General features: G+C 27.5%; 1 protein-coding gene across 3 annotated transcripts; it reads left to right on the forward strand.

Annotated features, from left to right (window-relative positions):
• Positions 1-809: 809 nt before the first annotated feature.
• LOC111428889 (Troponin T, skeletal muscle) lies at positions 810-15,310 on the forward strand. 3 transcript variants are annotated; one of them, XM_071199417.1, is made up of 8 exons: positions 810-901; positions 1,615-1,663; positions 11,022-11,397; positions 11,448-11,666; positions 11,727-11,819; positions 11,878-11,958; positions 12,009-12,087; positions 14,828-15,310. In XM_071199417.1, exons 2-8 carry the CDS (start codon positions 1,638-1,640, stop codon positions 15,067-15,069), a joined length of 1,116 nt encoding a protein of 371 aa, XP_071055518.1. In that variant the 5' UTR covers positions 810-901; positions 1,615-1,637; the 3' UTR covers positions 15,070-15,310. The 3 variants fall into 3 exon arrangements, with proteins under 3 accessions (XP_071055518.1, XP_022920379.1, XP_071055519.1); XM_023064611.2 differs by lacking the exon at positions 12,009-12,087 and adding an exon at positions 12,294-12,372; XM_071199418.1 differs by lacking the exons at positions 810-901; positions 1,615-1,663; positions 12,009-12,087 and adding exons at positions 5,663-5,754; positions 12,294-12,372.
• The last annotated feature ends 1,283 nt before the right edge of the window (positions 15,311-16,593 follow it).

The following is a 16,593-nucleotide window of genomic DNA, read 5'->3' on the forward strand; positions in this document are numbered from 1 at the left end:
GATACGATTTTTTTAAACTCAACTCTTCGTTTATTGATGTTAAGTTTTTAAAAATCAAATTAAAAAAATCATATCTCTAGAACGAATTTAGATATCAAGATGATTTAAACACCATTTTATAGTAAATTTAATCCAAATTTAACACACCAAAAATTATTCTTTTATTCCTATAAATCTCGGAGATACGATTTTTTTAATTGAACTCTGCGCGTATTGAGGTTCAGTTGATATAAGTGCAACTTAAAAAAATCATATCTTAAGAACGAATAGAGATATCAAAATGATTTAAACACCATTTTATAGTAAATCTAATCCAAATTTAACACACCAAAGATTATTCTTTTATTCCTATAAATCTCTGAGATACGGTTTTTTTAAATCAACGCTGCGATTATTGAGGTTAAGTTGATAAAAATACAATTTAAAAAAATCATATCTCAAGAACGAATTTAGATATCAAGATGATTTAAACACCACTTTATAGTAAATTTAATCCAGATTTAACACACCAAAAATTATACTTATATTCCTATAAATCTCGGAGATACCAATAATATCTCAAGAACGAATTGAGATGCCATCATGAAATGCAAACCATTTTAATGCAAATTTAATTAAGTAATAGTGATAACATTACGTTTTAAACTTTTTTATTTTTATGAACTGAAAATTTTCTTGGAATACTTCGATTTTGTGTAACCTGAAGCTTTGTGGTTGTAAATAGGCGAATTTTAAACGACGAAAAGACGATGTAGCGCATATTTTTGGCGTGGGTGCGCGCGCTTACATTTTAAACTCGAATTTTCCAGGCCTAGGTTCCCGTAGGATAGTTCCTGCAGTCACTGCGGACTCCTTGAGTTGTGTGGTGCTCCTGGGCCGCTCATTTACTATCGTTTAACCTGTAAGTTTATAAGATTATTTAAAACTTTACATCTAAATCAATTCTAATTGCCCAAATTTAAACGAATTAAATTTGAGTCTACAATTTTTTTCTTAGTTTGTTAATTTATGATCTGAAGCATAATATATTAAGTTTAAATCTTAAAAGAATAATTAGTATTACAGATTTTTATTTTTAGATTAAATTTTTTTGAGATTCTTATTTGGTTAGTCTAAAAACTATTTTTTTCTGGTTAAAGTTTTCCCGTCCAGTTTTATTTTTATACCCTGAAACGTTCCGACTGTGTCCAAGAATAACCTCTAACTGTGTACGTAGCCAAATACAGCTCGCTCGCGAGTCTCGGGTCCCCCTATAATGTTACAAGATCCTCTTATACGCCTACCAAAAGATCTAATCATTTTCAAATAATCAAATAATCACCATTAAAGACTTCTTTCAATCAAAAAAAATTTCGAAATAATTAAATCAAGATCATTTTATAAATTTAGAAAAAGTTTATTCAAAAGTCTTCTCCATTTCTTAGATTTTCTTTGAACAAAATCATTTAAGATCTATGCCAACCCTAAGTTTGTTGTGCAATCTAATTATAACATACTTATTTGTTCCAATTCTGCACTAGGGTTCTCGTCCAAAATACCAAGCTAACTTTATATAAGAACAATTGCTTGCTACAGACTTTAAACAAGATCAAAACTTTGTACGATTCATTTCAGAGTCTTTTACAAACCTTCCAAAAATGTCCGACGAAGAAGACGTTTACTCGTAAGTAAAAAATTTCGATTCAATTTTGACTACAAGCAAGGAAAAGTGTTTTTATTATTAATTATTCAATCAATTATAATGCTTCATTTTAATTAGTGTCTCATCAATTAAAGTTATATAAAAATTACTCCCACATTTAAAACTATTTCGGTACCTTGAAAAAGTTTGCTTCATCTTGCTGGACACTCATCCCATAAGGATCTAGTTATCTCCTTGCATTCAAGGTTTCACATTTTGCAACTCAAAGAAATTCAAATGCAGTTAATGAGGTTAAGTTGATAAAAATGTAATAAAAAAAATCATATCTCAAGAACGAATTTAGATATCAAGATGATTTAAACACCATTTTATAGTAAATTTAATCTAGATTTAGCACACCAAAAATTATTCTTATATTCCTATAAATCTGGGAGATACGATTTTTTTAAATTAGCTCTGCAGTTAATAAGGTTAAGTTGATAAAAATGCAACTTAAAAAATCATATCTCAAGAACGAATTGAGATATTATCATGCAATAAAGACCATTTTATAGTAAATTTAATCTAGATTCGACACACCAAGAATTATTCTTCTATTCCTATAAATCTGGGAGATACGATTTTTTTAATTAAACTCTACAGTAATTGAGGTTAAGTTGATAAAAATGCAACTCAAAAAGATCATATCTCAAGAACGAATTGAGATATTATCATGCAATAAAGACCATTTTATAGCAAATTTAATCTAGATTCGACACACCAAGAATTATTCTTCTATTCCTATAAATCTGGAAGATACGATTTTTTTAATTAAACTCTACAGTAATTGAGGTTAAGTTGATAAAAATGTAACTCAAAAAGATCATATCTCAAGAACGAATTGAGATATTATCATGCAATAAAGACCATTTTATAGTAAATTTAATCTAGATTCGACACACCAAGAATTATTATTCTATTCCTATAAATCTCGGAGGTACGATTTTTTTAAATCAACTCTGCAGTTATTGAGGTTAAGTTGATAAAAATGCAACTTAAAAAATCATATCTCAAGAACGAATTGAGATATCATCATGCAATAATCACCATTTTATAGTAAATTTAATCTAGATTCGACATACCAAGAATTATTATTCTATTCCTATAAATCGGGGAGATACAATTTTTTTAAATCAACTCTGCAGTTATGAAGGTTAAGTTGATAAAAGTGCAACTCAAAAAATCATATCTCAAGAACGACTTTAGATATCATGATGATTTAAACACCATTTTATAGTAAATTTAATCTAGATTTAGCACACCAAAAATTATTCTTATATTCCTATAAATCTAGGAGATATGATTTTTTTAAATCAACTCTACAGTAATTGAAGTTAAGTTGATAAAAATGCAACTCAAAAAGGTCATATCTTAAGAACGAATTGAGATATCATCATGCAATAATCACCATTTTATAGTAAATTTAATTTAGATTCGACACACCAAGAATTATTATTCTATTCCTATAAATCTGGGAGATACGATTTTTTTAAATCAACTCTGCAGTTATTAAGGTTAAGTTCATAAAAGTGCAACTCAAAAAATCATATCTCAAGAACGAATTTAGATATCATGATGATTTAAACACCATTTTATAGTAAATTTAATCTAGATTCAACACACCAAAAATTATTCTTATATTCCTATAAATCTGGAAGATACGATTTTTTTAATTAAATTCTGCAGTTATTGAGGTAAAGTTGATAAAACTGTAACTCAAAAAGATCATATCTCAAGAACGAATTGAGATATCATGATGAAATAAACACCAGTTTATAGTAAATTTAATCTAGATTCGACATACCAAGAATTATTATTCTATTCCTATAAATCGGGGAGATACAATTTTTTTAAATCAACTCTGCAGTTATGAAGGTTAAGTTGATAAAAGTGCAACTCAAAAAATCATATCTCAAGAACGACTTTAGATATCATGATGATTTAAACACCATTTTATAGTAAATTTAATCTAGATTTAGCACACCAAAAATTATTCTTATATTCCTATAAATCTAGGAGATATGATTTTTTTAAATCAACTCTACAGTAATTGAAGTTAAGTTGATAAAAATGCAACTCAAAAAGGTCATATCTTAAGAACGAATTGAGATATCATCATGCAATAATCACCATTTTATAGTAAATTTAATTTAGATTCGACACACCAAGAATTATTATTCTATTCCTATAAATCTGGGAGATACGATTTTTTTAAATCAACTCTGCAGTTATTAAGGTTAAGTTCATAAAAGTGCAACTCAAAAAATCATATCTCAAGAACGAATTTAGATATCATGATGATTTAAACACCATTTTATAGTAAATTTAATCTAGATTCAACACACCAAAAATTATTCTTATATTCCTATAAATCTGGAAGATACGATTTTTTTAATTAAATTCTGCAGTTATTGAGGTAAAGTTGATAAAACTGTAACTCAAAAAGATCATATCTCAAGAACGAATTGAGATATCATGATGAAATAAACACCAGTTTATAGTAAATTTAATCTAGATTCGACACACCAAGAATTATTATTCTATTGCTATAAATTGGGGAGATACGATCTTTTTAAATCAACACTGCAGTTATTGAGGTTAAGTTGATAAAAATGTTACTCAAAAAGATCATATCTCAAGAACAAATTGAGATATCATGATGAAATAAACACCAGTTTATAGTAAATTTAATCTAAATTAAACACACCGAAAATGTTTCCTTTATTCCTATAAATCTAGGAGATACGATTTTTCCAAATCAACTCTTCAGTTATTGAGGTTAAGTTGATAAACATGCAACTCAAAAAGATCATATCTCAAGAATGAATTGAGATATCATCATGCAATAATCACCATTTTATAGTAAATTTAATCTAGATTCGACACACCCAGAATTATTATTCTATTCCTATAAATCTGGGAGATACGATTTTTTTAAATCAACTCTGCAGCTATTGAGGTTATGTTGGTAAAAATACAACTTAAAAAAATCATATCTCAAGAACGAATTGAGATATCATCATGCAATAAAGACCATTTTATAGCAAATTTAATCTAGATTCGACACACCAAGAATTATTATTCTATTCCTATAAATCTGGGAGATACGATTTTTTTAATTAAACTCTGCAGTAATTGAGGTTAAGTTGATAAAAATGTAATTTAAAAAAATCGTATCTCAAGAACGAATTTAGATATCAAGATGATTTAAACACCATTTTATAGTAAATTTAATCTAGATTCAACACACCAAGAATTATTATTCTATTCCTATAAATCTGGGAGATACGATTTTTTTTAATCAACTTTGCAGTTATTAAGCTTAAGTTGATAAAAATGCAAATCAAAAAGATCATATCTTAAGAACGAATTGAGATATCAGCATGAAATAAACACCATTTTATAGTAAATTTAATCTAGATTTAACATACCAAAGTTGATTTCTTCACTCCTATAAATCTTGGAGATCCAAATAATTTATTTTAAAAACACTTCTCTGCTTGTATTCAAATTTTGTGTTAATATTTTTTTTTTTTTTTTGATGCTTGCAAATCCCTTTACTTATTTTTTTTTATTTTTTTTATATTTATGTCCATCCTCTTACAGAGCTTCTTGGCTATTATTAACCGATACAATTATTTAATTAATCTAAATGTCTTTTTTCTTTCTCTTAATCCGAATTGTAGTGAAGAAGAGGAGGAAATCATCGAAACGTAAGTTAATTTGTTAAAACAAATAGATTTCCCCAAAATTTGACCCTTGCCTCTTTTTCTTGCAGAAAGTAAGTAGAAAGTAAAGAAATTAGATCCAAAAAATACGTAGACGAGCCAGTAATAAGTTGAAAATCAAGTAGAAAGCCACCGATGCCTGGAGTAGTAATTTTCTTTGTTCCAATTTAGAGATTTTTTAAAATTTTTGTCCAAAGAAATCTTTTTTGAACCGATTTTTTTCTCATGAGTTTGTTTTTGTCTGTTTTCTCACCCCCAATGCACCTCCCCCCGATGTCTGTCTGTCTGTCTGTCACTGTGTTCTTGAATCAGGACCACCGTTACCAAAGTAGTAAGCCAAGAAGAGTAAGTCCAAAACCATAGATTTTTGTACGCGCCGACGGCCTACCACTTTTTTTGCCTACCAAAAATAAAATTGCCTCGAATAAATAAAAACAAAGTGTTCTCTCTTTCGCATTAAAACAGAAACAACCCGAAAACCACCCTGTTAATTATTTTTTTTAATTATTTTTACCGCGCAAAAAGAGACGACACCCCTTAAAAAAAATTATTTTAATTTTTGCTTGCCTTGCACTTGCATGATTTTCGTCAATTTTTACCATGCGCTTAAAAAAGTACGTTCAAAATAAAATTGAATTTTTTTAAAGGGTTTTTTTTGAAAGAATTCAATTTGAATTAAAAAATAATTTTGCGCCGCATATTTTCTTTTTTATTACACTCGTTGTTTTCTCTGTTCTTTAAAAAACACACCATAAAAAAAACACAAAAATCATCACTGCCATTAAAAATTTCACCCAGTCATATCTCAAATAGTAATTGAGATATCAACATGATTTAAACACCATTTTGTAGTAAATTTAATCCAGATTTAACACTCCAAAAATTATTCCTTTATTCATATTAATCTTGGAGGTACGATTTTTTTAATTCAACACTACGGTTATTGAGGTTAAGTTGATAAAAATGTCATATCTCAAGAACAAATTGAGATATCATCACCAAATATACACCAATTTAAAGCAAATTTAATTAAGATTTAATGTGTAAAAAACAATTTCTTTATTTCTATTAATTTCGTCGTTATGATTTTTTTAATTCATCTCCGTATATCTGTATTTATGACGAAATGAGTTAAATGTCAAATTAAAAAAATCATATCTCAAAAAGTAATTGAGATATCAAGATGAGTTAAACACCATTTTGTAGTAAATTTAATCCAGATTTAACACTCCAAAAATTATTCCTATTAATCTTGGAGATACGATTTTTTTAATTCAACTCTGCGATTGTTGAGGTTAAGTTGATAAAAATCCAAATTAAAGAAATCATATCTCAAGAACGAATTGAGATATTAAAATGATTTAAACACCATTTTATAGTAAATTTAATCCAGATTTAACACACCGAAAATGATTCCTTCATTCCCATAAATCTCGGAGATCTGATTTTTTTAATTCAACTCTGCGCGTATTGAGGTTCAGTTGATAAAAGTGTAACTTAAAAAAATCATATCTCAAGAACAAATTGAGATATCATCATGAAATATACACCAAATTAAAGCAAATTTAATTAAGATTTAATGTGTAAAAAACCATTTTTTTATTTCTATAAATTTCGACGTTATGATTTTTTTAATTCATCTCCGTATATCTGTGTTTATGATGAAATGAGTTAAACGTCAAATAAAAAAAATGATATCTCAAAAAGTAATTGAGATATCAAGATGATTTAAACACCATTTTGTAGTAAATTTAATCCAGATTTAACGCTCCAAAAATTATTCCTTTATTCCTATTAATCTTGGAGATACGATTTTTTTAATTCAACTTTGCGGTTGTTGAGGTTAAGTTGATAAAAATCTAAATTAAAGAAATCATATCTCAAGAACGAATTGAGATATTAAAATGATTTAAACACCATTTTATAGTAAATTTAATCCAGATTTAACACACCAAAAATGATTCCTTCATTTCCATAAATCTCGGAGATACGATTTTTTTAACTCACCTCTGCGCGTATTGAGGTTCAATTGACAAAAGTGTAACTTAAAAAAATCATATCTCAAGAACAAATTGAGATATCATCATGAAATATATACCAATTTAAAGCAAATTAAATTAAGATTTAATTTGTAAAAAAACATTTCTTTATTTCTACAAATTTCGACGTTATGATTTTTTTAATTCATCTCCGTATATCTGTATTTATGACGAAATGAGTTAAATGTCAAATTAAAAAGATCATATCTCAAAAAGTAATTGAGATATCAAGATGATTTAAACACCATTTTGTAGTAAATTTAATCCAGATTTAACACTCCAAAAATTATTCCTTTATTCCTATTAATCTTGGGGATACGATTTTTTTAATTCAACTCTGCGGTTGTTGAGGTTAAGTTGATAAAAATCCAAATTAAAGAAATCATATCTCAAGAACGAAATGAGATATTAAAATGATTTAAACACCATTTTATAGTAAATTTAATCCAGATTTAACACACCGAAAATGATTCCTTCATTGCCATAAATCTCGAAGATACGATTTTTTTAATTCAACTCTGCGCGTATTGAGGTTCAGTTGATAAAAGTGTAACTTAAAAAAATCATATCTCAAGAACAAATTGAGATATCATCATGAAATATACACCAATTTAAAGCAAATTAAATTAAGATTTAATTTGTAAAAAAACATTTCTTTATTTCTACAAATTTCGACGTTATGATTTTTTTAATTCATCTCCGTATATCTGTATTTATGACGAAATGAGTTAAATGTCAAATTAAAAAGATCATATCTCAAAAAGTAATTGAGATATCAAGATGATTTAAACACCATTTTGTAGTAAATTTAATCCAGATTTAACACTCCAAAAATTATTCCTTTATTCCTATTAATCTTGGGGATACGATTTTTTTAATTCAACTCTGCGGTTGTTGAGGTTAAGTTGATAAAAATCCAAATTAAAGAAATCATATCTCAAGAACGAAATGAGATATTAAAATGATTTAAACACCATTTTATAGTAAATTTAATCCAGATTTAACACACCGAAAATGATTCCTTCATTGCCATAAATCTCGAAGATACGATTTTTTTAATTCAACTCTGCGCGTATTGAGGTTCAGTTGATAAAAGTGTAACTTAAAAAAATCATATCTCAAGAACAAATTGAGATATCATAATGAAATATACACCAATTTAAAGCAAATTTAATTAAGATTTAATGTGTAAAAAACAATTTCTTTATTTCTATAAATTTCGACGTTATGATTTTTTTAATTCATCTCCATATATCTGTATTTATGACGAAATGAGTTAAAGTGAAATTAAAAAAATCATATCTCAAAAAGTAATTGAGATATCAAGATGATTTAAACACCATTTTGTAGTAAATTTAATCCAGATTTAACACTCCAAAAATTATTCCTTTATTCCTATTAATCTTGGAGATACGATTTTTTTTAATTCAATTCTGCGGCTGTTGAGGTTAAGTTGATAAAAATCCAAATTAAAGAAATCATATCTCAAGAACGAATTGAGATATTAAAATGATTTAAACACCATTTTATAGTAAATTTAATCCAGATTTAACACACCGAAAATGATTCCTTCATTGCCATAAATCTCGGAGATACGATTTTTTTAACTCAACTCTGCGCGTATTGAGGTTCAGTTCATAAAAGTGTAACTTAAAAAAATCATATCTCAAGAACAAATTGAGATATCATCATGAAATATACACCAATTTAAAGCAAATTTAATTAAGATTTAATGTGTAAAAAACCATTTCTTTATTTCTACAAATTTCGACGTTATGATTTTTTTAATTCATCTTCGTATATCTGTATTTATGACGAAATGAGTTAAATGTCAAATTAAAAAAATCATATCTCAAAAAGTAATTGAGATATCAAGATGATTTAAACACCATTTTGTAGTAAATTTAATCCAGATTTAACACTCCAAAAATTATTCCTTTATTCCTATTAATCTTGGAGATACGATTTTTTTAATGCAACTCTGCGGTTGTTGAGGTTAAGTTGATAAAAATCCAAATTAAAGAAATCATATCTCAAGAACGAATTGAGATATTAAAATGATTTAAACACCATTTTATAGTAAATTTAATCCAGATTTAACACACCGAAAATGATTCCTTCATTGCCATAAATCTCGGAGATACGATTTTTTTAACTCAACTCTGCGCGTATTGAGGTTTAGTTCATAAAAGTGTAACTTAAAAAAATCATATCTCAAGAACAAATTGAGATATCATCATGAAATATACACCAATTTAAAGCAAATTTAATTAAGATTTAATGTGTAAAAAACCATTTCTTTATTTCTATAAATTTCGACGTTATGATTTTTTTAATTCATCTCCGTATATCTGTATTTATGACGAAATGAGTTAAATGTCAAATTAAAAAAATCATATCTCAAAAAGTAATTGAGATATCAAGATGATTTAAACACCATTTTGTAGTAAATTGAATCCAGATTTAACACTCCAAAAATTATTCCTTTATTCCTATTAATCTTGGAGATACGATTTTTTTAATTCAACTCTGCGGTTGTTGAGGTTAAGTTGATAAAAATCCAAATTAAAGAAATCATATCTCAAGAACGAATTGAGATATTAAAATGATTTAAACACCATTTTATAGTAAATTTAATCCAGATTTAATACACCGAAAATGATTCCTTTATTCCTATTAATCTTGGAGATATGATTTTTTTAATTCAACTCTGCGGTTGTTGAGGTTAAGTTGATAAAAATCCAAATTGAAGATATCATATCTCAAGAACGAATTGAGATATTAAAATGATTTAAACACCATTTTATAGTAAATTTAATCCAGATTTAACACACCAAAAATGATTCCTTTATTCCTATTAATCTTGGAGATACGATTTTTTTAATTCAACTCTGCGGTTGTTGAGGTTAAGTTGATAAAAATCCAAATTGAAGAAATCATATCTCAAGAACGAATTGAGATATTAAAATGATTTAAACACCATTTTATAGTAAATTTAATCCAGATTTAATACACCGAAAATGATTCCTTCATTCCCATAAATCTCGGAGATACAATTTTTTTAACTCAACTCTGCGCGTATTGAGGTTCAGTTGATAAAAGTGTAACTTAAAAAAATCATATCTCAAGAACAAATTGAGATATCATCATTAAATATACACTAATTTAAAGCAAATTTAACCTAGATTCGACACACCAAGAATTATTATTCTATTCCTATAAATCTGGGAGATACGATTTTTTTAATCAACTCTGCAGTTATTGAGGTTCAGTTCATCAAAGTGTAACTTAAAAAAATCATATCTCAAGAACGAATTGAGATACCAAGATGATTTAAACACCATTTTAAAGCAAATTTAATCCAGATTCAACATACCAAAAGTGATTCCTTCATTCCTGAATCTAACATTAATATTATAATTAACACAATTAACAATTAATAAAACACGCCAAATAAACACACAAAAATCATTTCAGTCATTAAAAATTTCCAAATAAACACCCAAAATCTTATCAGCATTAACTAATTAAAAAGTTTTCGTTATTTAACTTTTCGTTTGAATTATAATAAAGGGAACAAGCTGGTGATCCGGAGTTTATTAAACGCCAAGACCAGAAAAGATCTGATTTGGACGAGCAGCTGAGAGAGTACATCGCGGAATGGCGCAAACAACGTGCCAAGGAAGAGGAAGACCTCAAAAAATTGAAGGAGAAACAAGCCAAGCGCAAGGTGACTCGTGCCGAAGAAGAGAAAAAAATGGCTGAGCGTAAGAAGCAGGAAGAAGAACGTCGTGTTCGTGAAATTGAAGAGAAGAAACAACGCGATATTGAGGAGAAGAGGCAACGTTTGGAGGAAGCCGAAAAGAAACGCCAAGCGATGATGCAAGCGTTGAAAGACCAAACTAAATCTAAAGGACCCAACTTTACCATCACCAAAAGAGATCCTGGAGTAAGAATGAAACAAAATTAAAAACTCAAATAACGTTTTATTTTATTTAGTCTAATCTTTCGGCGGCTCAATTGGAAAGAAACAAAACTAAGGAGCAATTGGAAGAAGAGAAAAAGATTTCTTTGTCCATTCGTATTAAGCCGTTGAAATTGGACGGACTTGGAATTGAGCAGTTGCGCCAAAAAGCCACTGAATTATGGGATTGCATCGTTAAATTGGAAACGGAAAAATACGATTTGGAAGAAAGGCAAAAACGTCAAGATTACGATGTAACACAATTTTTATCCCAAAATCTATTAATTTGATCTCATTATTTTCTTTTATTGTAGCTTAAAGAATTGAAAGAAAGACAGAAACAACAATTGAGACACAAAGCTTTGAAGAAAGGTCTCGACCCAGAAGCTTTAACCGGAAAATACCCGGTAAATAATTTAATAAGAAAAGGAAATTAATTTTGTTAAAATTTATGATTTTATTCAGCCCAAGATTCAAGTTGCCTCTAAATATGAACGTCGCGTTGATACACGGTCATACGATGATAAAAAGAAGCTTTTTGAAGGTGTAAGTATATTACAAAAAAAAAGTTTAAAAAAATAATTAATAAATTAAAGGGATTTGATCATTTATCATTGGAAATGAATGAAAAACACTGGAGGGAGAAACAACAAGAATTCGAAAGTAGATCGAGGTGTAAGTTTTAATCAAAAAAGGGGTTGAAATTTGTTTATTAATTGCACGCAATTATTCCCCCAAAGAAAAATTATGTTTTTGTCTACGTCTTTGTTTAGTCTCCCCCAGTTTTAAAAATATCTCTTCTTATTTCTGTTTTACGTCTTTTTTATACGTCTCGTTTTTTTCTGTTTGTTTTTCTTGTACTTCCTTCGTAACATGACCAGGGACTCGAAGAATTGATGAAGGAAACTAACGAGAAATCGTGGAAGGAAAAGAGTGGTCAATTTGACTCCCGACAAAAAAGTAAGACATTCAAAAAAAAATTTGTTATCTTCTAACAGCATGTATAAAATATCTTAAATTTAATCCAACATATCAAAAAAATCATATCTCAAGAACGAATTGAGATATCATCATGAAATAAACACCATTTTATAGTAAATTTAATCCAGATTTAACACACCAAAAATTATTCTTCTATTCCTATAAATTTCGGAGATACGATTTTTTTAAATCAACTCTGCGCGTATTGAGGTTCAGTTGATAAAAGTGCAACTTAAAAAATCATATCTCAAGAATGAATTGCGATATCATCATGAAATAAACACCATTTTATAGTAAATTTAATCCAGATTTAACACACCAAAAATTATTCTTCTATTCGTATAAATCTCGGAGATACGATTTTTTTAACTCAACTCTGCGGTTATTAAGGTTAAATTGATAAAAATGCAACTTAAAAAAATCATATCTCAAGAATGAATTGAGCTATCATCATGAAATAAACACCATTTTATAGTAAATTTAATCCAGATTTAACACACCAAAAATTATTCTTCTATTCCTATAAATCTCGGAGATACGATTTTTTTAACTCAACTCTGCGTTTATTGAGGTTAAGTTGATGAAAATGCAACTTAAAAAAATCATATCTCAAGAATGAATTGAGCTATCATCATGAAATAAACACCATTTTATAGTAAATTTAATCCAGATTTAACACATCAAAAATTATTTTTCTGTTTCTATAAATCTCGGAGATACGATTTTTTTAACTCAACTCTGCGGTTATTGAGGTTAAGTTGATAAATATAGAACTTAAAAAAATCATATCTCAAGAACGAATTGATATATTAAGATAATTTAAACGCCATTTTATAGTAAATTTAATCCAGATTTAACACACCAAAAATTATTCCTTCATTCCCATAAATCTCGTAGATACGATTTTTTTAATTCAACTCTGCGCGTATTGTGGTTCAGTTGATAAAAGTGCAATTTAAAAAAATCATATCTCAAGAACGAATTGAGATATTATCATACAATAAAGACCATTTTATAGTAAATTTAATCTAGATTTGACACACCAAGAATTATTATTCTATTTCTATAAATCTGGGAGATACGATTTTTTTAATTAAACACTGCAGTAATTGAAGTTGATAAAAATGTAACTCAAAAAGATCATATCTCAAGAACGAATTGAGATATCATGATGAAATAAACAACAGTTTATAGTAAATTTAATCTAGATTCAACACACCAAAAATGTTTCCTTTATTCCTATAAACCTAAGAGATACGATTTTTCCAAATCAACTCTGCAGTTATTGGTGGAAAGTTGATAAAAATGCAACTCAAAAAGATCATATCTCAAGAACGAATTGAGATATCATCATGAAATAAACACCATTTTATAGTAAATTTAATCCAGATTTAACACACCAAAAATTATTCCTTCAGTCCCATAAATCTCGGAGATACGATTGTTTTAATTCAACTCTGCGCGTATTGAGGTTCAGTTGATAAAAGTGCAAACTAAAAAAATCATATCTTAAGAACGAATAGAGATATCAAAATGATTTAAACACCATTTTATAGTAAATCTAATCCAGATTTAACACACCAAAAATTATTCTTATATTCCTATAAATCTCGGAGATACGATTTTTTTAACTCAACTCTGCCATTATTGAGGTTACGTTTATATAAATACAACTTAAAAAAATCATATCTCAAGAACGAATAGAGATATCAAGATGATTTAAACACCATTTTATAGAAAATTTAATTCAAATTTAGTACACCAAAAATTACTCCTTCATTCCCATAAATCTCGGAGATACGATTTTTTTAATTCAACTCTGCGTTTATTGAGGTTAAATTGATAAAAATGCAAGTTAAAAAATCATATCTTAAGAACGAATAAAGATATCACGATAATTTAAACACCATTTTATAGTAAATTTAATCCAAATTTAACACACCAAAAATCATTCCTTCATTCCCATAAATTTCGGAGATACCATTTTTTTAACTCAACTCTGCCATTGTTGAGGTGCAACTTAAAAAAATCATATCTCAAGAACGAATAGAGATATCAAGATGATTTAAACACCATTTTATAGTAAATTTAATCCAGATTTAACACACCAAAAATCATTTCTTCATTCCCATAAATCTCGGAGATACGATTTTTTTAAATCAACTCTGCGTTTATTGAGGTTAAATTGATAAAAATGCAAGTTAAAAAATCATATCTCAAGAACGAATTGAGATACCAAAATGATTTAAACGCCACTTTGTAGCAAATTTAATCCAGATTTAACACACCAAGAAAGATTCTTTTATTCCTATAAATCTCGGAGATACGATTTTTTTAACTCAACTCTGCATTTTAAAAAAATCTAAAATTGTTTAATGGCATGTTTAAAATGTTTTAAATTTATTTCAAAAGTTAATTTTGATTAATCTTGTAGCAAGACTTCCGAAATGGTTTGGTGAAAGACCCGGTAAAAAAGCTGGTGACCCAGAAACACCTGAAGGTGAAGAAGAAGGTAAACAGGCTGTTGATGAAGATGAAGACATCAAGGAACCTGTAATCGAACCCGAACCAGAAGAGGAAGAGGAAGAAGAGGAAGTTGAAGTAGATGAGGAGGAAGACGATGAAGAAGAAGAGGAGGAAGAAGAGGAAGAGGAGGAAGAGGAAGAAGAGGAATAAAAAGAAATATTTTTTTTAACGGATTAAAAAAGGTGTAAGAATAAAAAAGTTATATATTTACATGAGATGAGATAATTATTTTGAAGGCCAAAGTTATTTAATAAAAGCTACAAAGTAATATATTTAAAACAGTTTTGTTCTCTATTTTTTTTTCTTCCACTCGTTGTCTATTTCGCGTAAATTGTAACGATAATATTATTATTATTATAAAATAAAGTTGTATTTGTAATTCATGAAACAATTTTTGCTTTTATTTTACTACTAATCCTAAATAATATATATTTGTTATTATATTTTAAACCCAACTCAGCATATTTGGTTATAGACATTTTAAGAAGATATTTAAAAAAATCGAATCTCAAGAACGAATTGAGATGTAACGATGAAATAAAAAGCATTTTAAAGCAAATTTGATTAAGATTTAATGTGCCAAAAATAATTTCTTAATTTCCATAAACATGGTTGTTATGATTTTTTAAACCCAACTTAGCATATTTGATTGTTACACAATTTAAAAAATCGTATCTCAAAAACGAATTGAGATATAACGATGAAATAAAAAGCATTTTTAAGCAAATTTGATTAAGATTTAATGTGCAGAAAATAATTTCTTAATTTCCATAAACATGGTTGTTATGATTTTTTAAACCCAACTCAGCATATTTGATTGTTACATACTTTAAAAAATCGTATCTCAAAAACGAATTGAGATATAACGATGAAATAAAAAGCATTTTAAAGCAAATTTGATTAAGATTTAATGTGCCGAAAATAATTTCTTAATTTCTATAGACATGGTTGTTATTATTTTTTAAACCCAACTTAGCATATTTGATTGTTACACAATTTAAAAAACCGTATCTCAAAAACGAATTGAGATATAACGATGAAATAAAAAGCATTTTAAAGCAAATTTGATTAAGATTTAATGTGCCAAAAATAATTTCTTAATTTCCATAAACATGGTTGTTATTATATTTTAAACCCAACTTATCATATTTGATTGTTACACACTTTAAAAAATCGTATCTCAAGAACGAATTGAGATATAACGATGAAATAAGAAACATTTTAAAGCAAATTTGATTAAGATTTCATGTGCCGAAAATAATTTCTTAATTTCCATAAACATGGTTGTTATTATTTTTTAAACCCAACTCAGCATATTTGATTGTTACATACTTTAAAAAATCGTATCGCAAAAACGAATTGAGATATAACGATGAAATAAAAAGCATTTTAAAGCAAATTTGATTAAGATTTAATGTGCCAAAAATAATTTCTTAATTTCCATAAACATGGTTGTTATTATATTTTAAACCCAACTTATCATATTTGATTGTTACACACTTTAAAAAATCGTATCTCAAGAACGAATTGAGATATAACGATGAAATAAGAAACATTTTAAAGCAAATTTGATTAAGATTTAATGTGCCAAAAATAATTTCTTTGTTATTATTTTTTAAACCCAACTCAGCATATTTGATTGTTACACACTTTAAAAAATCGTATCTCAAAAAC

Source organism: Onthophagus taurus, chromosome 10 (genome assembly GCF_036711975.1).
Source record: "Onthophagus taurus isolate NC chromosome 10, IU_Otau_3.0, whole genome shotgun sequence".
In the NCBI taxonomy this organism is placed as follows: Eukaryota; Metazoa; Arthropoda; class Insecta; order Coleoptera; family Scarabaeidae; genus Onthophagus; species Onthophagus taurus.

Coding starts and splice junctions, on each gene's coding strand:
- LOC111428889 (XM_071199417.1), top strand. CDS start 1,638: ATGTCCGACGAAGAAGACGTTTACTC. Junction 11,820..11,877: donor CTTTAACCGGAAAATACCCG/GTAAATAATTTA, acceptor GATTTTATTCAG/CCCAAGATTCAAGTTGCCTC. Junction 12,088..14,827: donor ATTCGAAAGTAGATCGAGGT/GTAAGTTTTAAT, acceptor TTAATCTTGTAG/CAAGACTTCCGAAATGGTTT.